Source organism: Cyanistes caeruleus, chromosome 18 (genome assembly GCF_971803275.1).
Source record: "Cyanistes caeruleus chromosome 18, bCyaCae1.hap1.1, whole genome shotgun sequence".
Taxonomy (NCBI): domain Eukaryota; kingdom Metazoa; phylum Chordata; class Aves; order Passeriformes; family Paridae; genus Cyanistes; species Cyanistes caeruleus.
This window is the reverse complement of record NC_141718.1, coordinates 9,299,817-9,327,482: the sequence shown is the minus strand read 5'-3', so window position 1 is coordinate 9,327,482 and position 27,666 is coordinate 9,299,817. Positions and strand designations below refer to the sequence as shown.

Below are 27,666 nucleotides of genomic sequence, written 5' to 3'. Positions count from 1 at the left end.
AGCTTTGAAGGTTGCAGTGGTGTCCCACCCTTCCAACATTATTCTTTTTCTACATTAAATCTTTAGAGGGGATAACAGGTTGTTTTAAAGTCAAAGATCACGTTTCCTGGGGAGAGTTCCTAATAAACCAGCATTTATTTCTGCTCCATGTCAGACTGAACAGGACCAGAAGCTCTTCCAGAAGCTCCCATCACAGCTGCCACCCAATTCCTGGGTGTTAGTTCCTGCTGTGTCTCCCCTGCAGCACCCAGAGCCCCGAGGGACAGTCATTATCAGCAGATGGCTGTCCCAGATTTACTGGGGTGTGCCTTGCCAAGAATGGAAAATTACACATTGATGCTGTACCTGACTGAGGTCCCTAAAAAGAGACAGCACTGTGGGGAGTTTGGGGACTTCTCACATAAGAAAGCAGGTGTCGAACGGCCCAGCCAGGCTGGCAGATGAATGCAGGATGATAAAAGGCTGCCAGGCCAGCCAGAGGCAGCATTTCACTCGTTTGTCGAGTTCCTTCCCTTCCAGCTACACTCCTGATTCCAGGGCAGAATCTTTGCCACGCTCATCCCTGAGTTTCAACATCCTCTCCGAACCCAGGACACCTCCTTTGTTCTCCAGCCAAGGAGCTCCAAAAATCAAAGAGTGCAGAGCCTGATAGGACAGGACCCCACGCACAACCCAAAGCATTTCCCACCTGCCCTCAGGGACAGATTGGCTACAAGCTCTCTGCAGGGACACATTTGCACCTGGGGACCCAAAACCAGGTTGGGCTTGCTTAGGTGTAGCTTGAATCCCACAGACAAGCAAGGGAGAGTCTGGAAGAGTCTCAGCAAGAGGAAAACCTGCACAGGCTCCACGGAAAACCTCAGACCCCTGAGATTTAATGCTTTTCCTGGCTGGAAGTCACAGCCATGGATGGAGGGCAGCAGGCCCAGAATCAAAAGGAGCAGGGAGGAGAAGCAGCAGCACAGGGAACCTCGAAGAACCCTTCCCACATTTTCACACACTCAGATTCCAGATTTGCACAGAGCAGCTGCTTTCTCCCCCACCCTTCAGCTCCATGTAAATCACATTGCTTCTGTCTCTGCTCATCCCACCAGTCCCCAAAGAAGCAGAAACCAGAAGTTCCAAGACCCTGGAGCCCTTTTGAGTCACAGGGAAGGCACGTCTAGCACAGCAAAACTCCCTCCAGGGAAACCCACCCCCGGCAGCTCTTGAGGGGAGCCAGGAAATCACACAGCAACCATTTCCATCCTTGCCTGCACCACGTCCCCCTCGCTTCTCACAGTTTCCTACCTTCAGAAGGACCCCAGAGCTCCCCATCATAGCTCCTTCAACATCACAGCTTTAAGGAATCCTTCCCCAGCCTGAATCAAGCCTAGAAAAACTCAAGGCCCTCTTCGTCCATGCACCAAATCCACACCTTAGTTATCTCTCTATTGTCCACAACTGGATCTCCTCCATCCTGATGGGCATCACTTGTACCTGGGCGCAGGAGGAGAGCAAACACCACTCCAGGCAGGCAGTGAGTGCCCTCACAGAGGTGCCCATGCTGCTGGGAGGGCTTCTGGCAGTAAAATTGGTGTTTAGCTGTCACCAGAGAAGTGTCAGGTCCCACTCGATGGTGGGGAAGCATCTGGGGGGATGTACAAGTGATGTGCAAAGAATACATGGCAATTTTCCAAGCTCTTGTCTGAGTTTACAGACTGTGCCCTCCCCTTCCTCTATTTTCCTGTGGTAAACAGGATTTAGCCTCAAAATGGGTGTTGTTTCTGTCACTGCTCATTTCAGTGTACACAGCAGGGTCTCCAAACTGCAAAGCAGCTTAGAAAACAGCACCCTCCACCAGTGTGTGCTCAGGGCCGCTAGGCTGCTCACCCAGCCCCACAGGACATGGCCAAATCGACCCCTGCCTGTTATTTCCCCCATCAATTGCCCACATTAACATCTCCAAATCTGATGGAAAGACTTTTCCAGTGGAAACCTCTGTGCTCTTGGAGCGGCCTCACCCCCTGATTGCACTGGGGTGATGTGATTTAAGAGGAAGCCGAAAAAGCAGCGATTGATTACCCGTAAAACAGGGTTATAATCCAATAAATAAATGATAAATCAGCGTGTCTCCTCTTAGTGAGGAGCTGGAGACTCGGAGTTCCCCTCGAAGGAGCTGAACAGAATATCCATTATTCAAACCGATCGCAGCTACCCAAGTGGAAAGAACAGCTGTGCCTTCATGTTTCCTGACACTTTTTCCTGTTACAGCATCCTCGCTGAATATGAAGTGATTTGGACTTGAGGTAACTCATTAAGGGAAGGCAGGGAAGGCCATTTTCCAGGTCTCCTCACCCCTGTCAGTTCTGATCAGAACTCGACACCCAAGGAGCAAAGTGGGGTTACTTGGGAACACCTCAAATGAATCCTGCTGCTCCCAGCGAAGGCTCTGCCCTTGCACGGGTGGATTCCCCCAGAGCTCTGCTCACGCAGCTTCATTAAACATTTGTGATGCAGAACCACCGTCCTACCCGCCACCATCTTCCCGTCTCACTGCTCCTGCAAGCAGCAAACCTCCAACAGTTTAAAACTCCTTCAGAAATTTCTCAGCCCTCTGGAAGCCGGGAATTACCTCCTACAACATCCCTGCCCGTCCCTGCCTTCCAAACAGCCCTGACGCCGACATGCACACACACAATCCAGAGCCTTAATGAGAGCACGCACCAGCCTGGGCAGAGACAATGGGCATTTCTCATCGCTCTTTAGACACAGCCAGAAAGTAGGACAGCACTTTATTAGGAAGCTCTGCTAGACCTGGAAAGGCACTTCCCCATGGAAGCCTTAGGATAAGGTCCCCTCTGAGTTATTCCCAAACTGCTCCAAGCTTCTAAGGTGGGGCGGGTGTCTTTTTTTTTTTCTTTTTTTTTCTCCAGGAAGGTTTTCTTCCCCATTGTGCACCCACTGCACATTAAAATGCAATCAATATCATTCCTATTGTTTACCCTGAAGTCTGATGCATGTTTTCCTGCTTTTACATCCTTGTTCTCACATTTTTGTGCCCCCCCGTTTCACCAAAGCCAGTTAATCTCTGGCCCAGAGTGAAGCATTCCGTGTGCAATGGCAGTTTCTGATGCAGAATGGTTTTGTGATGAGGCAGGAGGCAGAAATCAGAGCTATAACAAGGGTATAATAAGACAAAGTGCATATGAAGGATAGTTGTGTGTAAGAGAGAGTAAAAAGTGTAAAGCAAGTTGGAGGAGTATGAATAAAACCATGAAACTAAACCTAACATTGGTTTTGTGCTTGCTCACACTGGGACCTGTGAGCGAGCAGGCCGTGAGCAAAGACAAAACCAGGGGAGCGAAATAGCTCAGTAGATGTGGATATGTGAGGGAGGGCATCAGAAACACAAGCAGACAAAGCAAGGAGGCCTCTGGCACCCAAACCAGCCCATGGCACGGCCAGGAGGGCGACAGCTCAGTCTGTAAAACCCCACCTGCTCTCAGAGTGCAGCTACACACACACCTGGAAAACTCTGGGAGCTTTCCTGCAAAAATGCCAGGCCCAAAGCTGCTTCCCTCTGAATGCCCAGCATGAGGGTTCTCATTTGGAGTGGGTGGAAAGCCGCAGGAGCCATCCTGCCAGTGCTGGCAGCAGCCTCGCACTCCTGCTCGCAGCCCCAGAGAGGCGAGAGGGGGTTCGCAGGGTTTCCAGCAGTGCCTCTCCTTTCTCCGGCTCTGAAGAAGAAAGACTTTCCATTCAGATCTTTTCCTTTTGGGTACTGCTGCTGGTGTCCTCTTCATTCCTCACGCCCGGGCTCTTGGGGATCCCCAGGACACCCCTCACCCCTGCCAGCCCCGGGAAACGCTTCCCGGGGGGCTGCGGGACCCCTGAGCCGAGCCGTGCCCGTGCTGCCGGGCTGCTCCCACCAGGTGGCACTCCAGGAGCGGCTGACGGAGCCCGGAGCCCCGTTGGGATCAGTCCCGCTCCCGGGAGCGGCCCCGGCCCGGGAACAGCCCCGGGAGCGGCCGCGGCTGCAGCGGTCCCGGCGGGGGGCACCCCCGGCAGCGAGGAGCCCCCCTGTCCTCCTCCTGCGGGCTGCTGCCACCGGCCACCCAGGTCCTGCCTGTGCCGAGGGCTCATGACTGCCTAATTCCGTCATTTCCCGAGTTCAGGATGAAATGAGCGGTGGCACGAGGATGGAGCTTCCCCATCCCGACCCCGTGTCCAATCCATCCATCCCTTCCTCCATCCCTCTCTTCCTCCCTCTCTGCCCGAGCCGGCCAGGCCAGGCACTCCCGCACCGTCGGTCCTGCCTCCTGACAGCAGAATTTTGGAGCCGCGGGATGGCGAGCTGGGGGAAAGGGAGTTTGACATTTATGGTTTCTCTCTCGTCCCTAGCCCTGGTTAAACATTTGGCAGAGGGAACAAACCGGAGGCGGCTGTGAAAGGGCTGTGAACACAAGCACCGGGGAGACTCGCACGCGTTTCCCTCTCCTTGAGGGGAGGGACCCCAAAGCTGTCCCGGGGGTGATGGGGGTGCCTGGGACTGCTCAGCGAACTGCTGTTGGCAGAGATTAATTTACCCAAAACACGCCATAGCGAAAGTATCGCTAAATTAATCCAAATCCAGCGGTTAGACCCTCCGAGTGCCAGCCGGGCTGTGCTCGGCCAGGCGGGACTAAACCTGGGAAAGCCGGGGCCGGGGGGGATGTGTGCGGGCAGCAGGGACAGGTCGTGCCCACACCGCACCCGTCTTGTGCGGAGGAAAAAAAACGCGCTCAAAGCCACATTTCTTTGCATCAACTTTATATGATCACACACACAGACACACACACATGTATTTGAGCTAGAGAAATATTTAAAATGTGTATAAAACTTCTTAGCGCTTTCTGACTGTCACGGGCAGAGAAAGCTGTACATAAAGTGACATCCAGCTCTGGAGCAGCGTGCAGGCGAGCACGGCCGGCCGGGGGTCCGGAGCTGCTGCCCGGCTGCGCTCCCGGTGCCGGGGTCGGTGATGCTCGCCCGGGTGCCCGAGGGCTCTGGCGGCCGCTGCTGACCTCGGGCTTCGGGATTGCTTTGCTCCTCCGTTATTGTTACTGTTGGAAAGCGTTGTTATCCATTAAATAAAGTCCCTGCTGGCCCAAGCGCCGCTTTTCCTGGGAGCGAACCCTTCGGGGTGCGAACCAAACCCCGTTTGCTCGCACCAAAACCATTTTCGGAGGGGTCGTGGCTCGCTGCGCTCCCACGCGTGTTCCCCCCGTGTTTCGCCAGGTTATTCCTCCTCTTCTGGAAGGGTTCCTGTTGAGAAACCATATTTAAAACAAACCAAAAAAGCCACAGGACCACGGCCACCATGGTGGGGCGGCTCTCGGGTTCACCCCCCCACTAATGACTGACGGCTGGTGCCACTGAGACAAATAAATACATCGTAAGGAGGGCAATGGGTCGCGAGTCGTTTTGGCCCTAAGGTGAGATTTAGCAATGACCGCCCATTAAAACGAGCTTTTCACTTTTCCTAGGGGTAGCCCCTACCCCCACCCGCTCCAGCAAGGGAAGCGGGGGAGCCTCCTGCCCTGGTTTATAATTGTATTTAGGTTTGAGGGGGTTTTTTTTTTCCTGCTTGCTTTTTAGATCGGAGACGGGAGAAATGAAAACCGGCAGAAAAAGGACTCGGGAGAACGGAGGAGTGAAAAAGCGCCCCTCGAAAATCCACGGGGAAGGCCACGAATGGACAGCGAGCGAAAGCTGGAAAAACGCATTTTCAAGACTCCCATGGAAAATAAAAGCGAGAGCGCCTAGGAGCGGTGTCACGGCAGAAGGGACAGAGCCCTGCCGGAAGATCGCGGTGACATTCCCGAGGGAGCGCGGTCGGGCAGCGCGGTGCCGAGCACCCATTCCCTGCAAGGAACCTAAAACTGGACTCGGCGAAAGCCTGGGAGAAATCCCTGCAGCTCCCTCCCTGCCGCCTCCTCCTGCCCCAAGAACAGCTCCTGTTTTACCGAGCCGGCAGTCCAGCCCGTGGGATGCTCCAAGCCGGAGCCCGCGTCCCCATCCTCGGCCGGCTCCCCCTTCCCCGGAGCCGCTCCGCTCGAGCCTTCGGTGGAGGCAGCAGATCCGGGGGGAAAAGCACCACTGGCTTTCTCTCGACCTTTTTCCCTTGATAACTTTATTTTGTGAGTGGCGCTCGGGCGGCTCGAAAGGAAATAAAGCTTGAAAGGACCTCGGAAAGGAGAGAAGCCGGAGGCAGAGCGGGGCTGCCCAGGGAGGGGAGGGGGTCGGGGTGTCCGTGGGGTCGGGTCGGCTTCGCACAGCCCAGCCCGCTCGGTGATGGTTTGGTTTTTATTTCAGTGCCTTCTCTGGGAAGGATTTCATGTGGGAGAGGGAGGAGAAGCTTAGTTTGGTGAGACCAAGGTGAAATTTAGCAGGAATTACGGCCGCGGTTACCTGCGCTAAAGGTCGAACTCTGTTTCGGCTGAGAGCGTTTAGAAATACAATAATGATTAAGTATTTATTCTAGAATAATCAAATCATGAAAAAAAGAAAGAAACCGAAGAAAAAAAAGGAAGAAAAGAAGATGGATTAGAACAGGGAAAGCCCAAAGGTGATGTCTGCGAGGCGGCTGCGGGTTCCAGCAGCCACAAAGGAGCGGTGGCAGATGAGGAACGCGCAGCTCCAGAGCCCCGGCCCGGCCTCAGGGCTCACCCTGCCCGCAGCAGTCGGGGCGAGATGATGGGGCCAGGAGCTCAAACAGAGCCTTGGACGGCCACTTCCAGCTCAAGGGCTTCGCCTCGCCGTGTTTTTACACGCCTTAATTGTTCCCTAATAATGCGGGGTTTGAGAAGCACGTGGGAAGTTTGGGGCTGTCTGAAAAAAAAAATCTAAACACCAAAACAAAAATGCCAACAAGAAAAGCCCCAAGGCATCACCCTGAGGGGATGGATCCCTGGGAACCGCTGGGTTTTTTCTCCCCACTCGCAACCAAGACTTCAGGTGCGAAGGGGGATGGTTGCGCGGCGGGGCGGGCTGCGGGAGAGGCCGGCGGGTCAGGGCGATCCCGCGGTGCGAACCCTGTGATCCCCGGGCTGGAATGTCCTGCTGGGGGTCTCTTCACTCCCCCGGGACGTGCCTGTACCGCGGGGAAGAGCATGAAGGCTCGGGGTTGCCCCCGTGGACGGGAGTTTCTCTGCGAGGCGCGGCTGGAGGTGCCGAAGGAGGGAGCTTTTCCCCCTCAGATGATTCCAAGCCCGCCGTCCCGGCGCCTGCAGCGCGGATCCGCCCGGCCCCTGTCGCTCCCGGCGCGGGTGACAGGGACCGGGGGGCAGCGGGGCGCTCCCCGCACGCTGCCAAGCGCCAGCGCCTCGAGGCCATCGCCACATCGGCCCCTTTACCCTCCAGAGATAACAAACAACAGCTCCGGCCGGCCGGCCATCCCCGCGTCCGTCCGTCCGTCCGTCCGTCCGTCTCTCAGCCCCGGGCAGGGCCGCGCGTGGAGCTCAGGTCACCCCCTGGCAGCGGCCCTCGGCCGGGGGGCGCCGCAGAGATGGGGGCAGTGCCCCCCGCACAGCCACGGGCACTGCCGGGGGCTCGGAGCTCGCCCCGTTTTGGGAAGCCCCCGTCCGAGGGTGGCCCCGACCCCTCTGCCCAGGCTCCCAGCCGGGAGGGTGTGTGCGCTCCTGCAGGCACGCGGCTGCTAAATTTCAAGCAACTCCTCTATATTTTTTAATTTTCCCCCTTTTTCTTTTCTCTTCCCTTCTCCCAAACCCTCTTTCTGCCTTCCCAAAATCGTTTCCCGGTGCAATCCTGCAGCCCGAGGCGAGGGAGGAGGCGGGATGGTCCCTGCTTCCAAGACTTTTACGAACAATCGTTAGAGAAATCAACGGGGTTTTTTGTTTTTTATTTTTAAATTTTTTTTCTCTTCCCTTGTGCAGAGGCCGGAGAGGTCCCTTTGATCTGCGAGGCCTGGCGTGCTCCGATCCCGCACGCCGGCCGTGTGCGGGGAGGGGGCTTGGCCGCCGCGGGAGCCTCCGAGCCGGGACATGAAAGGGGGGAAGGAAAAAAAAAAAAAATTAAAAAAAAAAAAAAAAAAAAGGACGTCCAGGGTACGGGAGATCGACCGAAGGGCTTAAATATTTCATATTCCTGGAAGCTGTCAAGGCCAAAAACAACAACACGCCTCCCGCCTCCCCCGGAGTGTTTGCAGAGGGCAGGAGCGTGTGTGCGTGCGAGGGGCCGGGAGGCTGCGGGGGGAGGGGGGGAAGAGAGAGAGGGTCATAAATTTTCACTTGTAATCAATCAATAATTAACTAATAGCGGAGCGCGGGCGGCGGCGGTGCCCGGCCCGCCGGGGTGTCGGTGTCGCGCTGTCCCCCGGGGCGCTGCGGCTCCGGGGAGCGCTCCGCGCTTCTCCCCCGCTCCATCCCGCCGGGGCGGCCGCGGCCCCGCTTTCCCAGAGACTTTGGACTCGGGGCTAAAATCTCCCGTGGGTAAAACGCAGCTCGGCTCCGAGCGGAGCCTGCGGGGAGCTGCTCCGCGCTGGCCGGCCGGGCTGCGGGCTCCCCCCAGCACCCCCCGAGATCCCGCTCCGTGCGCTCCGTGCCCCCTCCCGCGGGCCGCCGCTCCCTTCGGGGGTCTCGGGGCGCTGCCAGCGCTGCCCGAGAGGTGGCGCCGGCGCCCCGCAGGAGCCCCCCCGCCGCCGGCCACCCCCGCCCAGCGCCGGGTCGCCTGCATCAGCCATAAAACCATTGAGGATATCAAGACAGGCGCCAGGTGAGTAATAGACAGGATAATCCACAGAGATTGCTCGCTGTTTACCTCCATCCACAAGCGCCACAAGAGTTACTCATTAACGTTACTATATACAAATAAGATACACAAGAGATAAAGCCATTTGCAAGTCAGAGTTACACCTGCGGTACACGGATTTCTTGCAAGGGCATGGCGAGGGGGAGGTCAGCATTAGGCCCGTGGACAAGGAGGGTTTAAAGCAATCAGGCTGCACCCTCAGCCTTAAAAAGAATAAACTGTGAGCTCGGGGGTTGCGGCGCCCCGGGGCTGTCGGTGCCTGCCTGGCTTGCGAGGCGGCTACCGGGGCTCCTGGGCTGGCAGGAGAGAGAGATGGACAAGGGGGGGTCTGGGGGTGGCTGGATGTGTCTCTCCTCTTGACCATCAGCAGTGCATTCCTCGCCAGCTAGGGAAATTTTCCCCACTCATACACAGATCATAGCGGCTCTCCCCCTCTAAGAGCCTTTTTGGGGGCCAGCAGCTGAGAGAGGTAAAATCCAGAGATCCCCACATGATTCCTGAGGCCAGAGAGATGGGAGAGAGGGGCCTGGGGGGGTCTGTCATGGGCTGCTGCCTTGGCGCTGCCGCTGAGGCTCAGCACAGAGGGGAAAGCTGCTCCCCGTGGCTGTCCCACCCGCGGGCTCTGTCCCGGCTCTGTCCCGGCTCTGTCCCGGCTCTGTCCTGGCTCTGTCCCGCCTGCCTGCTCCCCTCGGCCCGGGTTTCCTCTCCCGGAGCGGCTCCAGCTCCCACCCGCGTGGAGGATCCTTGTGGAAAGCCCTTGTGGGGCTGCAGCCTTCGGGCTGGCTGCACAGCCGCTGCCTCCTTCTTCGGGTGGATTTATCTTTTCGTTCTTTTGCCTCTTCTCGCTGCCACCTCTATCCCCAAAAGCCCCTCCTCGCCCAGGGGAGCATCAGCTCAAGTGACATTTCCAGCAGCCGTCACCTTAGGGCCATCCAAAGGTGAGGGAAGAGGGAGAGAAAAACTCCTGCTCAGCCCCAGCCTTCCTCCTGCTCAAACAGCGTGGATTTAAACAAAACCCTCATCCCCGAGAAGAAATGGGAAGGGTCCCGTTCCCCCAAGAAGGGGAACGGTTTGATGTTCGTGGGGGAATTTTTAAATTAGAAAATCGAGGGGGAAAAAATCCCCCGCAACTTCATCAGCACTTTCACCCCCTGGATCTCCCTTTATCTCACCGGCACAGGAACCGGGGGCCGAGGGGCAGGCAGAGCATAAAACAGGATACAGGCTGGAAGTACATCCTTATAATATTTATTACTGGCCGAGGATGAATCGCTTTTCAATACACGGGCCACTAACTGTTGAAGGGATGGGGGGGAAAAAAAATCTCATTAACAAGAAATATATATGTTCTGCTAAAGGATGTGCTCATAGACTGGCAGAGGTACAGCAGGGGCTGCCAGCTCTCCTCAGCTCTCCTCCCAGGCCCCTGGTCCAGCCTGGATGTCTGTCCCTGTTCCAGCTGCTTTCCAGCTTAATCTCGATATATCACGAGCCTGAGGGCGAGAAGGGGCGATTCCAATCGAAGGGCGAAAAATAGATTTTTAAAAGACATGTATTTCCAGGTGTAACTGACTGGGAAAGCCAAATCCTCTGCCCGGACAGGAGAGGAAAACGAGCCCGGCAACAGCACCAACTCCTGAGCACTTTACCTGGAAACTTTGAAGGAGGGCTCTGCATTAAAATTTAACCGATCTATTCTCTAATTCTTCACTTTTGCGTTATTAATTTATGACAGATAAAAGCATAGCTGAGCCTTTCTCATTAACTTTTCAAACGCCACTTAATATTGTTCCATTAAAAGAGGTGACTTTAGCAGCCTCTGGATCGACTTTAAAAGCGAGAGGGATAAAGACGGAAAAGGTACATTAAACAGCTTGCTTAAAACTCGTCCTTCCCCCCCCCAACAATTCAAATGACACCATCTCGACTGGTTCGTACTGGCTCCTTCCAGGAGAAATAACTTAATATTGGGAATGGAAAAGGGGTGGAGGAGAAAGGCAGAGCAGGGATATATATCTTTCAACCCCTCCATCCTCCCAGGCACTCCGGGGAGGGTTGGGGTGAAGGCATTTCACAGTACGCCCAAGACATTTCAATAAAAATTTATTGAAACTTCAGTGACTTTTAAAAGGGGGGGGGGGGAAAAAATTACAGAAAAAAAAAAAATTAGCAAGAACTTCTCAACATTTATATAACACAAAATATACCTTCATTTTTTTTTTTCTTTGAACCAGCTCTGAGCACCTGACTTTCAACCCAAGAAAATATGCACTCACTCAAAACAAAGACAACAATAAGCACAGTAGTAAAACTCCATCGCGGGGTTGTTTTCTGACACACCGAAGAAACGGGCAAAAATAATAGAAAGTAAAAAAAAAATCCTAGAATCTTCGCCTTTTTTTTTTTTCTCTCAAGCCACTGGAGAAGCCTGTTGTCGGGTATAAATGTAAATAATTTCGTGGTTGTTGACATTTTGAACACTGAAGAAATCGAGGATTAAAAGCTACCATGGCACGCTGCTTTGTCTTTTTCTCTTTCTGATTTTTTTTAAGGTCTTCGATTAATTTGGTTTCTTTCTGTTTTGCCTTTTGCATTCTGCTCCTTGACCAAAGGACGAGGTTTCCCTGGGCTGAGCTCTGATTTAAAAACTGAGCCCTCACAAATGGGGGGATTTCTCCTCTGGGTCGGGACCTATGTTTAAAGGAATTACCAACTTGAAATGAAAACGACTAAAAATAAAAACAGAAGGAAAAAAAAAAGAAGACGGCTGCAGTCGTATTTACAGAGATATGTACAATGTCAATAAATTAAAGTTTAATTTCGAGTATTCATATTCCACGTATTTACAAGAGTTATCAAATAATTACATAAATACTTTGTTTTAATAATAGTGTCCGCTCTTTTCTTCTTCTCAGTATGTTAAACCTTGTTATTGCATATACAATTAAAGAGGGAAAGCTGTGATAAATCTACAGTCGAGCTACAGACGTTTTTAGATAAAATAAATTCACTTTTTTTTTCTTTCCAACTACACTTGTTATTTTTGTTGCTACAAGGGAGGATGTTTAAGGTAGAGGGACAAAGGTCTTATTTTTGTTTTCATTATTATTAATAATAATTTTTTTTCCCTGGGATTTGAAACGAGCATTAAAAATAAACAACAAAACCCCACTGAAATAAAAAAAACCACCACCCCCCCTCAAAAAAAAAAATTAAAAAAAAAAAGCAGACTACTCTGGAACATGCAAAAAAAAAAAAAAAAAAGCCACCAACTGGCTCTCAGACATCACAATAATATTTTAAACACACAGCTTCCCTTAATATCGACTGAGGGGGTTGTGGTTAACAATCCGCCCAGGAAACAACTGTTGAAGAACCAATACGTGAGTTACACACTTTTCTTTCGGAGAGAAAAAAAAAAATCACTTCTCTTACTTAATTTTTATTTGTAAGTTTGTTTGACTTTTTTGTTTTATTTTTTATTTTAGGTCTTTTTTTCTTTTTTTTTTTTTTTTTTTTTTTTTTTCTTCGGGGTGTTTTGGTTTGGGTTTTTTTTTTTTCTTTTTACACTGATACAAAAAAAAAAAAAAAAATAAAAAATAAGAAGATGCCACAAACCCCACCAGTGCCTCGATCCGGCCAGTTCTGCTCCTTGTGAGGAGCCTCCAACCCAGCGCTCCCCCATCCCCGACCCTTTTCCCTGCTCCACCTTTTTGTTGCTAAACACACACACAACGCCGCGATATTTTATACGTTAAAAAAAAAAAAAAAAATAAATTGAAAGAGGGAGAAAAAAAAAATAGAGGGGGGGGGCTAAAATAAACAAACCAAAACAAAAAAACCACTCGCGGGGTGGAGGATGTGGTTTCTTTCAAACAAAGTGCACTGCGAGACCGATTTGAAATGAGCTCCCGGAGGCCGGGGGGTTACGGGGAGCCGCTGCGGGATCTGTCCTGCTTGGGGTCGAGCCCACTGACCAGGCGCTGGATGTTCTGCAGTTCGCTGGTGGCCGCCTCCTTGTCCGCGCCCAGCTTGGGGGACAGCGACACGGAGCCGGACGAGAGGGTGGAGGAGCGGCTGGTGAGGTCCGAGGCGGAGTCCAGGGCCACGGAGCCGGGGCTGGCGCTCAGCCCGCTCGCCTTGCCCTCTCCGGAGCCGGCGGCCAGGCCGGGCAGGGCGGTGCTGAGGAGGCCGCTGCCGTCCGCCAGGGGCACGGGCAGCGGGTAGGGGCTGTAGCGGAGCCGCGGCCGCACGGCGCTCAGGAACGGGTGCCGGTGCACGGAGCTGGAGGCGGCGCTGGAGGCGGCGGCCGCCGCGGCCATGTAGGTGTAGGGGTAGGGGAAGAGGCTGCCGAAGGGAGACATGGCCAGGCCCTGCGGGAGGGGAGGAGAGAGAGGAAAGGGTTACCGGCCCGCACGGGACGGCGGAGGATGGAGGAGCTGTCCTCCCCCTGCCCGGGCTCTGCCCCGCACGGCCCCGCTCCCAACGGAGGCCAAAGGGCCGAGGGGTCTCTCCCCCGCTCTCCCCATCGCCGGGCGATTCTCTTGCGCTGGGGCAAGCGCCCTTTACCCGCAGCTCCTGCCCCCACTCCCGCTCCGGGAGCCCCGGGCGCTTCCCCCCGACGGCGGCTCCGCTCCGCAGGCCGGGACGCGCCCGCAGCGCCCGCAGCGCCCCGGCTGTGCCGGGGGTGAGCGGCTCCGGAGGACAGCGGGGAGGGGGGAGAGCTCAGGGAGATCACGCTGGGCCACCCTCCCCGCCCACAGCTTTCCCTCCTCCGACTTTCAGCCGAGCCCTGTGACGGCCCCTGGGAGGGGCAGCACATGGGAGCGAGGAATCGGAAGGAGGTGCCCGGGCTCGGAGCCCCCCTGGCCCGGAGGGGCGGCGCGGGGGGAATGCAGTACCTGCGAAGCCAGGACGTGCTGCTGCAGATGGAAAGGCAAAGCAGCCGCCGATGCTCCCGAGAGCCCCTGGGCCGCCGCCGTGGCCATGACCGTGTTGTCCAGTCCCGAGACCCCGGCGGACGCCCCGGAGACGGTGGCGAGGAGGGGTCCCATGCCCGCGGCCATCCCGGAGAAGGCTCCCCCCATGGCGAACTGCCCGGGGTGCAGCAGCAGCGGGTGCCCGTTCCCCAGCGGGTTGAAGAACTGCTGGCCGGCCAGGGCAGGGGGAAAGCCGAGGTTCTGCAAGTGTCCCTGGCTCAGGTGGGCCGTGCTGTCGGTTTGCACCGTCAGGGGGGTGAAGGGCTCTTTCCCCAGCAGTCGGTTCTCATCTACTTTGGGGCCATCCCTGAGGGGGCTTTTCAGTTCCTCGCCGCTCAGGCTTCCCCCCCGGGTGCTGGAAGAGATGGTAGCCGGGCTGTGCCGGGAGTCCGGAGGGGCTTTCTCAGTCCTCTCTCGGCTCCGACTCCCTGCCGAGTCCCCAGGGAAGAAGTGGCTTTTGGAGGGGCTGCCGCCCTTGTCCCGGGGGTCGTCCCCGGCGGTGGCAGCGGAGCTGGCCGGCGCTGGGGTGGCGGCGGTGGTCGTGCTGATCTTGCCCGACTCGTTGCCTTCTAGCAAGGGATCGTCTTTGCTGTCTGCATCGCTGTCTCCCTCGCTGGGACAGAGATCTGCAAGACAAAGGGGGCCCGGCGCTGGGATCCGGCACTGCACATCCCGAAATCCCCACCGGGCTGGGAGACGGGGCACAAACGCTTCCCGGCCGGCCAGAGGTTTGTGTGGAAATACTTCCCCTTTTTTATTATTATATAAATAAATACAGCCCCCGGCTCCCACCGCTCGCCCCGTCCGAGCCAGCCCGAGCTTTACACAAGGCAGCAAAATTGGCTGTGAAACAAAGGGGCAGCCGGAGCAGCGACCCCCCAGCCGGGCGGGCCCGGGGCCAGCGGCTCCGCTCCCCGGGGCTGCGGGAGCCCCCAGGGACCCCCCGTCCCACCCCGGCTGCAGCGGGGGTAGAGGAGGAACGGGACAGTAACAACCTCGGGGCAGGGCTGAAGGGCCTTGGGGATGTGTCTCCTAGGAAGTTTTCCAAAGTTTTCATCCCTTTCAATGGGCAAACTTTGCAAACGCACACAGAGACACCCTGCAGCCGTCTTCATCGCCCCCTGGGCCCCCCTTCTCCCCAAACACATGCACGGCTTCGCTGGATTCCTCTGCACTTCATCTCCTAATTTCAGCGCCCCAGGTGTGAAGCTCTGGTTTGCTTTTCGGGTCCCCTCCCAGCTCCCCTCCCCTCAGCTCGGCAGGCCTTTAAAAAAACGAGTAAAACAACTACAAAAAAGAGGTTGTTTCCTCCTCCCCCTGCCCCCCCAGCCCGGGATGGATTAATACATACGAGAGAGCTGCAGACAGCTCCCAACCCCGCACGGAGAAACCCGGGGTGACTTTTCTATAACAAAGTTCGGGACTGTATCCAGGGGAAAGATCCTTCCTCCAGTAACAGATTCAGTGAGGAATATTAATGGAGTGACTCCAGTTTTGAACTTTTGCCCCGTGGTCTGTCTTTGCTCCCTTGGCTCGGAGCTGGCTCCTTGCTGAACCAGGGAGGGGAGGGATGAATGTGCAGCAAGGGGAGAAGGAGGCCGGGGGGGAGAGGGAGAAGGAGAGGAAGAGTGAGGAAGGCAGAGAGAGGAGAGTGAGGGGGGAGAAGGGAGGAAAGACAAAAAGAAAGAAAACAAGAAGAGTAGTGAGGGAAAGAAGGAAAGAGAGGGAGGAAAAACTAAAGAGAGAAAGAACAGAGAGAAGAGAGTGAAGAGACAAAACAGGAGCAAAGAAGGAAAGAGGTGGGAAGGAAGGCAAGAGGGAGGGAAGGAAAGCGGGCCAGTGCCCCAGTGGAAGGGGCAGGATTTGCCACCACACAGAGCGGGCACCCAGGCTCTCCCAGAGGAGACCAGGGGCCACAGCTCTCACCTTTGAGGCTGGAGGTGCCCACGGCAGGCACGGCAGGACAGGAGGACTGGGCAAAGCACTTGAAGGCCGTCTGCTCATTGGACGACTCGTCCGAGGTGGGATTCTCCTTCTTCTGCCTCTCGTCGTACACCCGCATGGACTGCAGGGTCAGCTGCTTCCTGCGGGCACAGAACCCGCTGGGCGAGCGGCCCCCGCTGCCCCCGGGACCCCTCCTCCTCCTCCCCAGCCCCTCCTGGAGCTCCTATTCGGGCACGAGTAGCACGGGGGAATTAAGAGCCACGGTTCCCTCGAGGAGAAGAGCGCGTTTCTGGCAGGCAGCGCTTGGCTGCTAATGAGAGGAGATTTCTTGGAAGCGAGAGCAGCTCCTCAGCGAGGGCTGATATTAAAGACAAGGGGCGGAGGGGAGAGGGAAGCATTCCCTGGAGATTAGCTTTGAAAAGGCAAGGATGTTCCAGAGATATGAGCCATCTTAATGGTTGCTAAGATTGCTAGGAAGTGGTTATTTTGTTAGGCACTTTATGTAATCTTTTCACCAACAATTAACCCGGAGTAAAAAATCTATTTATATTTAGAGAAATTAGAAATCATTTCCGTCCTGTGGCTGCAGCGCTGGCTTTATTTTCACACTGATGGACAAGAGGAGCTGGCGTGTGCATGTTTGTGTGTGTGTGCTGGGCAGGGAGAGAGGCCCCTTGGTTTACACCACGTTCCCCCCACCTTTTTATTTTGTTGTTTGTTTGAAAAAAGAGGAACAGATCGATTTATTCATTATCTAACCCCTTGTGTAAATGGCTAAAATATCCTGTTTCCTGTAACACACCAAAACAGACATATCCCCCGTCAAAGGAAAAAAACTGTCCCTTTTTTCTCCTTATATTTTCTTCTTATATTAAAAATAAAACTCTTGAGTCTCATTATGATGAGTTCTGCCTGCCTACCTGGAGCACAAACCGTGTCCTGCTGCTTTTGGAAAAAAAATAAAGAATCTTCTCTCATTAATTACTTCTATATTCATGAGATACCTCTGTCCAAACATATTTATATGGTTCTCCTCCACATTTCACTCTTTTCCACGCAGTCCCCAGAAAAATGCCAGAGGAGATTCAAGCAGTGCTCAGTCCTCACTTGTTGCTCTTCCCCAGTCCCAGGTCCAAGCTACACTGCAATATTCTCTCTCGAATTTTTAAGGTGAAGTTTTTCTCCGGTAAGATTTGCTAAATGTACCTCACTCCCTTTGGCCTTTCATCCCCTGCGATGTGAAAACTGAACGTGGAGAGCAGGAAAGAATTCCCATGCAATCCCTTTGACGTTATTAATGCCAAGATCCTTATGGATTTTGGCGGGGGGAAGTGTGGTTTGGAGGCGAGGCAAGGTGATTTTGACCTCTGCTCATGTTGGGAGCTTAACACGTGGAAACCAAACGAGGTGCCTGCACAGAATCGAGCCAGACTCACCTCTTTTCCCTCCTTCCATTCCCGGTGTCCCGAAAACCTTTGGCAAAAGGGTTGTTGTCTATTTTTAATTGCGTGATCTATAGGAGAGAGAGAGAAAAAAAAATAAAAATAGCCAGGGGGTTGGGGCAGAATAAGGAGATTTTTGTACTAAAAAACAACAGCAAACCCCACTTTTCCCAGTTCCCCAGTGCTGGCAGGATCCTGGCAGGAGTAGGACAGGGCAGGGGGCAAAGGTCCCTGGTTTTTGGTGAATCCATGTGTTTTCCCGAGCTGTTTGGAAGCAGCTCTCCCCCAGTCCCCCGCCGGGCTGGCCGGTGACCTGGACCGTGGTGGCAATGAAAGAGCCCCGTGTTGCTGCCACCACATCGGAATTAACTGAGCCGTGCAATGAGATCCATGCAAGTTATGCCTGTGCTTAAAACTCTTTAAATACCATAATTAAACCGCAAAGGAATCATACCCACCTCCTTGCTATAATAAAATACTTTATATAATCGCATTATGCTCCGTGTGTGTTGGGGCGCCAGGGGTGCCAGGAGCCAGTTCATGTTTTTTGGGGGGGATGTGTGTGGAAGTTTTTGGGTTTTGGTTTCCTCGGGGTTCAGGTGATGGCAGGGAATGGCTGTTGGGAGGGATGGGGGGTGCGGAGCATCCCGCAAGTGCCCGGTGCCCGCGCGTACGATGCACGGAGCCGAATTGCCACCCCGCTGGAACAGGATGGGAGCAGTGGGAACGGGAATGCCGCCTCCCCGCCGCTCCATTCCCGGGCTCGGAGCGGGCTGGAAGCACAGCAACCCCCAGTTTAGGAGCACAGGATGACTCCAAAAAGGAAAACCCCTCCTGTGCCCGAGTGCGGGCAGGACCGGTCCCGGCCCCGAGTCACCCCCCCGCCGCACACACGGGATCAGGAGAGAGCAGGAAAACCCCACTGCTAAAACCAGCGGGACCTTTAATCCAGGTGCTCCCGGCCGTGCCTTCTGCTCCCCCCGCGCCGAGCCGAGCGCTCCCCGCCGCTGCCGCACGCCGCTTTCAGCCGATTTCATGGCAATCACACAAATATGCTCATTTCTGTCCTTCAACCCAGCCGCCCCCAGCTGATAGACCGGGCCGGCCAGCCCTGCTGATAAGTCCCAAAGCAAAGTCTACTCTCTGTACACTCATTTTCTTTCAGTTTCCTTGCAAGTGCCCGGCTGCAGAGGGAGAGGAAAACAGCCCGAGCCCCGAGGGGGAAGCGGCTTTCTGGAAACCGAGGGCAGAAGAGTACAGAGCCCTCCTTTTGAGCCCTGAATTTTTGACGGTGAAGGATGTGAGGGGCAGAGAGGGGCACAGGGGAGCTGCAGCGAGCGGGAGCTGCGCATCCCGAGCCTCTGCGCTCAACGCACGAGAACGCAAAGTTGTAATTCACAGACAAGAAAAAAATCAAAGCCCCTTTTTTGGCTCCTTCGCTTCTTTCCACTTGACTTAATTATCGTAAATTCGCCGTTTGCCACTCTCCCAAATATACCACCTTCATCGCAAGCGACAATAAACCAGCAGCAATGGAGAGGCAGCGTTTGCAGCGCTGCAAAACTTTCTCACACGGGCTTTTTCAGCCCTTCCAGCTAAATTCAAGCGAGATACCCCTCTCTGACCAGAGCATATTTCTGCACCACAAAAAATAATAAAACACTGCAGGATGCAAAAAAAAAAAATCATAATATAATAATAATAGGAACCAGACGTGCGCTCCAGCCTTATTGCCAATTGCTGTTAAAGGAGCTAAAACAGCACAAAGGCCAGGAAGAATTACAAAATCTCGGCCCCGCTGCTCTCCCCACTCTGTCTTTCGACACACGGAGCCGAGTCTTTTTCATTATTTTTTTTTTTTTTTTTCTCTGATGCATCTTAGATTAAATCCACGCTAAGAGCAGCAAACCCCACCCCATCCCTTTCTTCATACTGGGGAGATATGCTGAGGAAAAAAAAATGGTACAAAACCCCTAAACATTCTCTCCCTCACCCCCAGCCCTCCTTCCTTTTAATTGCCTTCCCCGAGGTCGGTATTAGGAGAGTGCTCGACACCCTCCCCCAGCACTTTCCCGAAGTTAGATCAAGGAGGTTTTGGGGGAAAAGATGAGGGGGAGAGAGAGAGAAGAGCGGGATGGGCTTCGTGAGTTTTAAGGGAACAATGCAGAGTAAAAGTTCTCTTAAAAGCCAAAACACGTAAAACAAATCCTCTCTTAATCTCCTTACCTTATCATTCTGGTATGCGGTCACTGCGATGAATTCGGTCTCCGGGAAAACGTAGGTCCTGAACGTGCTGTAAGGAAGCTTGAGGATATCGTTGGCCCGGACGATGTGGAAGCGGGGCTGGTACTTGTGCATGGAGTTTAAAATGGTCTGGGGGGGCAGCGGCCGGCAGCAGACAGGGCAGCAGGGGGGGAAAGAACACGGTCAGCAGGAGCAGCATTTCCCCAGCCATCGGCACTTTCTCCTTCTAATTTGCCTTCCTTCTCCTTCCTCCCCTCACTCCTCCTCCCCGCCAAGCACACTCCAAACACACGCACACGCCTCGCAGCATCCAGCTAAAAGTACTGACAGCTCCAGCTCGCCGGGCTTAGGCTCTCGCTGCACCTCTCGAAGGAGAGGGGAGAGGGGGGAATCCCCTCCGAGCTCTGCTCGGAGAGAGGGACAAGCTTTTGGGCTCCGGCAGCAATGTCTTTTGATTTCAAAGTGTAAAAAAAAAAAAAAAATAATGAAATCAAGCAAAGCAGCAGCAGCAGCTACAGTTGCAACACCACCACGAGAGCCTCGGCTCGCTCTAATTGCGTGCCCCAATTCACTTAAGGCCTTCTGCGAACGGCAAAAATGTATCGTCTAATCGAATCCCAACAGCAAATGCAATCTTGGGCACATTAGAGATCCCCCGGCCGCGGCCACCAGCAGCAAGCCCCGGCTCCGAGGCGGAGGCTTTCCCAGGAATAGAAAGAAATGGCCAGGATCGACAGAGCACTTATCAGCAGGTTTGTTTGATTTCACTCTCAGGGTAAGTTTTTATCTCTGCACACCCGGTAAATGTAAAGGAGTGGATAGACATGAATGGGCAACTTGACCTCTGCTTTTGGTCCCTGTTTATTTTCACTCCGGCTTGCTTTACATTATCCAGATTAATATAGATTTAAACGTTTGCGTACTTAGGCCTTTAAGCCCTTTATACACATATGCATATCGTTTTCCTACGCTTAGAAAGTGTGATCGACTTTATTAAAAATATATATAGATATATAAAGTCACCGCAGCTCTGAGAAATATCGAGTTGCGCTGCGCTGGAAATGTATCCCTAAAGTTAAGGCTGCGTGGCACGGGGAGGTTACAGAGTAAACTCCAGGCTTTAATCCTGACCCCAGCAGGAGGAAAAATCGAGGACTATTATAAACCGGGCAGATGCCCGTCCCCGGCTGCGTGGGGAGGTCTTTTTGCCCCGTTTTCCCCGCATTTCGGCCGCCCACCGGGGCCAGCCCGGCCGAGCAGCCGCCGTGCCCCGGGCACACCCCCCCGCCGGGACCCCCCCTCCGGCCGGCCGGCGAGGGAGGGGAAAAGGGGGGCAAAGGAAGGTGTAAAAGGCACTCACAAATCCGTGCTTGTCAGAGATGTTGTTAGTGAGCTTCAGCTTGTGAAAGGTGACGACTTTGGACATCCATTGTTCGCCGGTGGCCGGGCTGTCCGGGTGGATGTACATTCTCTTTGGCATTTCAGGGTCAGCCTTGCCGGCTACCATCCACCGGGAATTATGGAATTTATACCTACAATCATCAGCCGCCACGATATCCATCAATAAAATGTACTTGGCCTTTTTATCCAGTCCAGTGCATCTCACTTTAAATGGAGGAAACATTCTCCTATGGGCAGAGGGGAGGTGGGGGGGGGGGAAGGGGAAGAAAAGACAAGACAAAAAATAAAATAAAATTAATTACAGCGTTTAAATAAGCTTCTGAATTTTGGTAGCACGTCTACCAAGCAACTACTTCAGCTCTCAAAAGCGGCAGAGTAACTCTGTGTCCAGCAAAAAGGTCCCCCCCACCTCCCCCCCCCGTCCCCAGCGAAAAGGTTTCTCAAATACTTAAAAGTTGCAGGAGAAAATGGTCCCTGGATGAGAAAGGTACGCATTCCCTAGAAATCAGCAGGCGCCAACCTCTCCCTGCCATTCCTAAACAGCAAAGGCCCATTTGGGGCTCTCTGATCTCTCATTAGTTTCCTTTTTGCCTGCTAAACAAAGAAACGGGAGCTGATGGCACCCCGATAAAATAAATGCTCTGAACTGTTACAAGCCGAGCTCCAGATGAAGTGCGCGGTTTTACACTTTACAGACGGGAATAAAAAGCCCCCAGCGAGGGCAGCGGGGCTCTCCCCGTGCTCCGGGATCCCCCCGTGTGCCGAGGCTCTCTGCAAACCCCGCTCCCAGCTCCCAACTGCAACAGGATACCACAAATTTGCTGTTTATTATATCGAGTGCTTGGCATTCAGCAAATCTCAACTTAAAAGGAAACACATGACTTTGCAACATGTAAGAGCTCTTAATACTGGCCGAGGCTTTTCACGCAAAAACTTTTGACCACAATTAACAGAAAAAACTTCGGGAGAGCTGTAAAATGGGCGAGGAGAATTTTTTTAATTTTTTTTTTCTCCTTGCTGCTTTTAGGGCTTGTATTTATTTTATTTTTTTCCCCCTGAGCCTGTAGCCTGCAACTGGTGCTTTGCAAATAGGTGAAGCTCCAGCGAGGCAGCAGAAGGCCATCTAAGAAGACTTTTCAGGAGTGGCTTCCTCGAGTAATTCTCCTGGCAAATCACACGTGGAGAGTTTGGGAGGTTTCTCAGAGAGCCCCTTAGAAAAACACCCGGGTTCAAAGGGGGTTTTCACCCTATGTATCATCACAGCAATAGGTAGAGTTGTAAAAGAGTCCAGATGTCAATAAGTAGCGAATATAGAGAGAGATTTCAGACGGGTAAAGCTATAAAAAGCAGAAATGCTGAGCGTGGACGCGCCGTGTGTGTTCATTCATTCCCACGTGAAGGTTACATAAATACAGGGACAGGCAGCGCGGAGCTGCAAACCCTTCCCTGCCACTCCAGCAGCGGCTGCAGGACGGCTGGGGACTTTTGTCAGCTTTTCTGTACATTTCCAGGCATAATCAGACAGCACAAAGCCAGCCGAGACCCCAGCACAGAGAGAGGCACAGCCTGACACACCGAGCCTATCTGCCCTCCTGCCCCACCAGCAGCCAGACCTCGCTCCAAAGGATTTTTCCTTCATTCCCCTTCCTTAAGGAAGGAAAACTGCGTGTAGCGAGAGCAGGCCAGCCCCTTTGCCAACCCCAAATTATTTTCCTGCCTGCTCCCAGTTTTCTCCAGCAAGCATTAAGCTACTGAACCATGAAGGGACCCTCTCACCCCCTGCACCCGCTGAGCAGGGCCGGGTCGCGCCTGGGCTTCTCCCGGCAGCGTGGTGCCCCAGACGGGCTCGGATCTTCGGCTCCTAAAGCTTTCCATAATTCCAGGTGAAAGGAGATTTAGGGAGGAAACCACCGGAGAGAGAGAGAGCCTTGCCCTGGTGGGGTCCAGAGACTGAGGAATGGGGGACAAGGGGGGTGGAAAAGGCACAAACCCCCGACCCAGACCTACCTTCCCGATTTGGTAATCACCATCTCCGTGCCTCTTTTATGGAATTGCTCCCAAAGCTCTTTAGCTTCCAGATGCACTTTCGGATCGTCTTCTACCTCTTCTTCTGGCTCCAGAGTTTTTAAAGGCCTCAGATGGGCTGCAGCCTGGTGACCCAGGGAAGAAAAGGGAATACCAGTCTCTGCAGCCCCCACTAACTGATCCATGATGGGTTTAGCCAGAGCCCCGGGAAGGGAGAGGGCGGCTGCCCCGTTGGGAGGCAAAGCCAGAGCCGGGAAGAAGGGAGGCTGATGTCCCAGCACGGCGCTCATGGCAAAGTCCGGTGCCCGGTGCGGTAAAAAAGGATGATAAGCCATGCTTGTCCCAGGGATTACTGGATCTCTCATCGGTAAATTCATCCACTCCACTCCTCGGTCTTCCTACTGCTGGAGTAGTCCCGGAGTGGTTTCTAACAGCACATCACGAAGAAGAAAAAATAAGATAATAACAGTAACAGCAATAAAGCGCCAAAAAAAAAAAAAAAAAAGGTTGGGGGGGAAAAAAAACAAGCTCTAAACAGCACAGTACATGAGGGAGAGGCAGAACTTCTACAGCCTACAACTTCCCGAGCCGGGGCTCATCCCCAGCCCTCGGGACAGCGGATTAACAGGATTGTTCATTATTAGTCTTGCTTTTTCTCGTGTTCGGTCTCTGAGGTTTTGTTTTGCTTTTTAGTTGTTTGCGTTTTTTTTTCCTGAGTGGAAGTCCTTGCGCTGGAAAAGAAACGCTGAAGAAGGGAAGAAAAAAAATCCACCGGGTTCGCTGTCTGCTCCTGTTGTCGCAGAAGGGCTGGACAAGCTGAAATCCTTTTTTTTTTTTTTTTTTTTCTTCTTTTTTTCTCTTAGTCCCAATCCCCCTTCTCTTCTTCCGTGGCGGAGGGTGACGGCTCGAAGCTGGGATTTCTTTTTGGGTGGCTGGCTCTCTTCCCCCTCCCCCCCACCCCTCCACCTTTCCTTCGTACGGTCAGGCTGTGGAGCAGAGGCTGGGAAAGGAGGGAAAGCAGAAAGAAGCAAACAAACCCACCCCCCCTCGCCGGCCGAGGAAGGCTCCTGAGCAACCTTCAGCAGCAAAAACTTGTAGGGAAATCTCGTTTCCGCCTCGCCTTCCTCGCTCTCCAAGCAGGAGCTGGTCAGGGTGCCCTGATTTCCATCAGGATCTCTTCTTTCTTTCACCCTCCTTTTTTTTTTTTAAAAAAAAAAAATTAATTTTCCCCCTCTCTTTCTCTTTCGCTGTGCCTTAAAAAAAAAAATATTCTGGCAGAATTATACTGTTGTCTCCATAAAAGAGAGAGAGAAAGTGAGAGGGAAAGAGAAAGGAAGAGAAAAAGGGGGGAGGGAGAAAGAGAGGAAAAGAGAAAGAGAGAGAAGAGAGAGGGAGAAGGAGCCTCTCGGCTCTGAGAATTCCCTGTGAGTCTGTGCTCTGCGTGCACCCGATCGTAGGGATGTGTTGTGGGTTACAGGGGAGCTGGAGCCGCCTTGATTGGCTCTTTGACGCTTTCGGACCAATTGTGAGGCTCCATAGGCGGGGTTCTGACAGCTCGGGTGGAGGGGGACAGCGCCGAGTTATAAAAAGAAGGTGTCGGAAACTGTAACGCTGCAGCAAAGCATCACTAGTACTTCGGGCCGTGTGAATATGTCAACATGATCAGAGGGGAGGGAGCGGGGAGGGAGGAGGGAAGGGGCCGGCAGCTCCCGCCTCTAGGGGGGTGCTGGGGGCCGCCTCGCCCCCCGGCCCCGGCCTCTCGCCGCCCCGGCAGCCTGGCCGGTGCCCGCCCGCTCTCCCCCGGTAGGAGCTTCCCGAGCGCCGGTAGCGGGGGGGGTCCGAACCTGCGTGTCCCCCTTCCCCGAACGCCGCCGGTACCGTAGCGGGGGCTCCCCCTGCGTCCCCCCCCGGCCCGGAGCCGCCTCGGGAGGCCGCCGTGCCGCACGCCCATCCCCGCCGCCGCCGGAGCCCGCAGCAGCCGGGCTGGTGTCACCCCCCTGCCGCTGCCCCCCGCGCCCCTCTTCCCCTCCCCGGCAAAGGTGCTTTCTTTAAACGACACCCGCAGGCCGGGAGCCGGGCGCTTTCCTTCCCCCCGCGAATCTGGGGGTGAGCTCCGGGGCTCGGGGGTGGCTCTGCGGCTCTTGCCCCCGCTCGGAGCTCTCGGAGCTCGGCTCCGGCTGCTCCAGCGGCCGCCGCTGTTATTGTTGTGGTGGGCGGCTGGAGGCTGCGGCGGGCGGGCGGCGGCCGCCGCTGGCTCAGCTCCGGCCCCGGCGGCTGCTGATAGAGGCGGCTGCGCGCAGGGAAGCGGGAGGCCGCTGGAAAATAGGATTTTAATGTATTTATTATTCCCTTTTTTCTTTCTTTCTCTGGCGTTGCGGATTAAGGCCACTCGGCTGGCACCGGCGCCGACAGGGTTACGCTCCCACACCCCTCCTCTTCCACGAGGTGCGCGGGGAGGAGACGGGAAGTGCGGCTTTCCCTGCGCCCGGGCCGGGGCAGCGCCGGCCGGGGGGGGCCCAGCTCCGAGTTAAGCCGGGCCCGCATGGAGCCAGCGCCCCCCGGGAAAGGCGTCACGCGTGGGTCTGATCCGACCCCACGGAGAGGGAAGAGCCGGGCAGAATCCTCCTGGGAAGTTTCTGGGGAGATATATTCCTTTGGCGGGGGGGAGGGTGCGTGTGGCTGGGTACGGGTGTGTGACAGTGCAGGGCAGCAAGAGGGGGCTTGTGACCGTGCGTGTCGTGGACGTGCAGGGCACGGAGCGCCCACGCGTGTCAGGCAGGGTATCCCAGCGCTGGGAGGTGCCGAATCACTGCCCTGCCCTGGGGACGGAGGGGGGGAATCTCCTGACGCCCCCCACCCTGCTTTAAAGAGGGGAGGATAATCCTCCGGGAGCGGAGCGGGGGAGCGCGGGGGCTCGGCGCTGGCTGCGCGCAGATGGGAGCGGAACCTCTAAAGTGATTAGCTCTTCTAACATTGCATTTTTGACGCACATGGTTAAGAGCGCTTGGCGCCAGCTTGGTGAAGTCCCTGTAGTAACCAGCGTCTAGGATCGCTTTGCATTCACCAAAATATCTCCCCTTTGGTCGGGGGTGGGGGTGAAAAGAGGAGGAGGGAGGAAAGGAAGCGGGAGTAATGCGTTCAAAGAGGATGAGGGGGGGGGAAGTCTGATGTGTTTCACGAAGCCAGGAGCCTGGTTACCCGCGCAGCGCTCGGCTGCGCTGTGCGGCTGCTTATCGACCAGGAGAGCGAGTGTTTCCAGCCTCTGCTCGGAGCCGGTTCTCGGGCTCCTGCCGCGGTGGGAACCCCCAGAGCCGATACCTTCTCTTTACCAGCGTCCACAGCAAACGCCCGGCGGCTTCAAGAAGTTTGGTGCAATTTATCCCAACCGGGCCGCCGCTCTCTCACGGCGACCAGGAGGTGCCCGCGGGCTCCTGCGGGACAAGCGCTGCCACCCCCGGCCCCGCCGCGCCCCGGCCCCCGCGCCCGCCCCGCCGGAGCTCGCCCTCGGCGCCGCGGCAGAAACCGGAGCCGCTGCCGCCCTCCGCGCCTGCCCCTCACCTTGCGCCGCGCTCCGCACCCACCCGCGCAGGAAAATAAAATGTTTGCCGCTTATGATTTCCAATTCCAGCGTCTGGCTAATGGCGTGCAAACTTCCGCCAGTTCCGAGTGACCTCCCCGACGAAGCCCCCCGGAGACTCGTATTATGAAGGGAGGCTGCACTAATCTAAGATCAAAAGCGGGAAGGTGCGAACAGTCTTTGTCTCCCTTCGGCCGCCTCATTCCCCCTTCTGTGTGTGATAAATCTACCCTGGCGCCGACTGCGCGCTGGATGATTAATTTGCAAGCAAACAAAAGGGACCTGATGGCCAGCCATCTTAGTTAAATATTGGCCAGTGCTTCCAGCTACTTGTTAGCCTCCTCTTCGCCAGAAATAAATAAGCGAGGCGCAGAAGTAAATAAATAAGGAGACCCGTAGAAATGAATGACAAAGCGAAGGGATGATACGGGAGTAAGGAAAAATAAAAAATAAAAAAAAAAAAAAAGAAGAAAAAGAGATGAGGGTGGCTGGCGGTGAAGTGCCGGGAGCGGGTGGAGGTGGGAATGGGGCTGCTGGCGGGGGGAGCCAGGGTGATAGCACGCTGAGATAGCCGGCTGCCCTCGCGCCTCCCGGCCTGTCTGCAGCCTGCGCTTGCAGCAAGGCCGACACTATCTTGGCTCTTCAAAGAGGCATGAAAGGTCTCCGCTGTCTCCCCGGAGAGCGGCCAGGCCGGGGCTCTCTAATCTCGGAGCACAAGAACTAAAAGGCCAGGGCGGAGAGAGCGGCTCCCACCGCCCCCCAGCACTTCTTCACTCCACCATCGCCAGCACCTCGATGGGTTTTCCCCAGTTCAATCCAGACCCCGGGTCTGTGGTGGCTGAGAGGCTGGGAGAGCTCCGCTTCCTCGGATTTCACCCTCCTAAGCAACTTTTAGCGTTTGCACGAGAGCTCGGCGCCGCAGCGAGCCTTCCCCGTGCGGATGTGTTGGAGGTGTGGGAGGAGAGAGGCTCTGGCTCTCTCCCGGTGGCCTGAAGAGCCAGTTGGAGGAAAAGGAAAATAAAGGCAGCCCAGCTTTTGGGCCCACACGTCCTCTCGCAGGCCTGCAGGAGCAGCTCCGAGGTGTGTGCGTGTGTGGAGGGGCCCCGTGTGCTCCACGGCCTCGGTGGAGATGTGCTGTGGGTGTGTGGGGAGGGATTCGTGCCCTGGGGCACCCCGCCAATCCTGCTCCGACAGCAGCCCCTGGGGTGTCCCTGACACCCCCTCCGTGTGCTGGGTGCTCTGCAGGAAAGAACAAGCCTCGGTG

At 54.9% G+C, this 27,666-nt stretch overlaps 1 protein-coding gene across 2 annotated transcripts; it reads right to left on the bottom strand.

Annotated features, from left to right (window-relative positions):
- Positions 1 to 10,876: 10,876 nt before the first annotated feature.
- On the bottom strand, positions 10,877 to 24,293 carry TBX3 (T-box transcription factor 3). Of its 2 annotated transcripts, XM_086856443.1 has the most exons (8): positions 23,867 to 24,293; positions 22,808 to 23,252; positions 20,760 to 21,027; positions 19,382 to 19,528; positions 17,150 to 17,226; positions 15,696 to 15,853; positions 13,692 to 14,395; positions 10,877 to 13,163 (listed from the first exon to the last, which is right to left on the bottom strand). In XM_086856443.1, exons 2-8 carry the CDS (start codon positions 23,200 to 23,202, stop codon positions 12,717 to 12,719), a joined length of 2,196 nt encoding a protein of 731 aa, XP_086712569.1. In that variant the 5' UTR covers positions 23,203 to 23,252; positions 23,867 to 24,293; the 3' UTR covers positions 10,877 to 12,716. The 2 variants fall into 2 exon arrangements, with proteins under 2 accessions (XP_086712569.1, XP_086712568.1); XM_086856442.1 differs by having other exon boundaries at positions 22,808 to 24,274.
- Between the last annotated feature and the right edge of the window lie 3,373 nt (positions 24,294 to 27,666).

Bases quoted from the DNA above. Each gene is read 5' to 3' on its own strand.
- TBX3 (XM_086856443.1), bottom strand. From the start codon at position 23,202: ATGAATTTACCGATGAGAGATCCAGTAATCCCTGGGACAAGCATGGCT. The intron at 21,028-22,807 runs GTAGGTCTGGGT...CTCTGCCCATAG, and splicing joins GTGATTACCAAATCGGGAAG to GAGAATGTTTCCTCCATTTA. The intron at 19,529-20,759 runs GTGAGTGCCTTT...CTGCCCCCCCAG, and splicing joins TCTCTGACAAGCACGGATTT to ACCATTTTAAACTCCATGCA.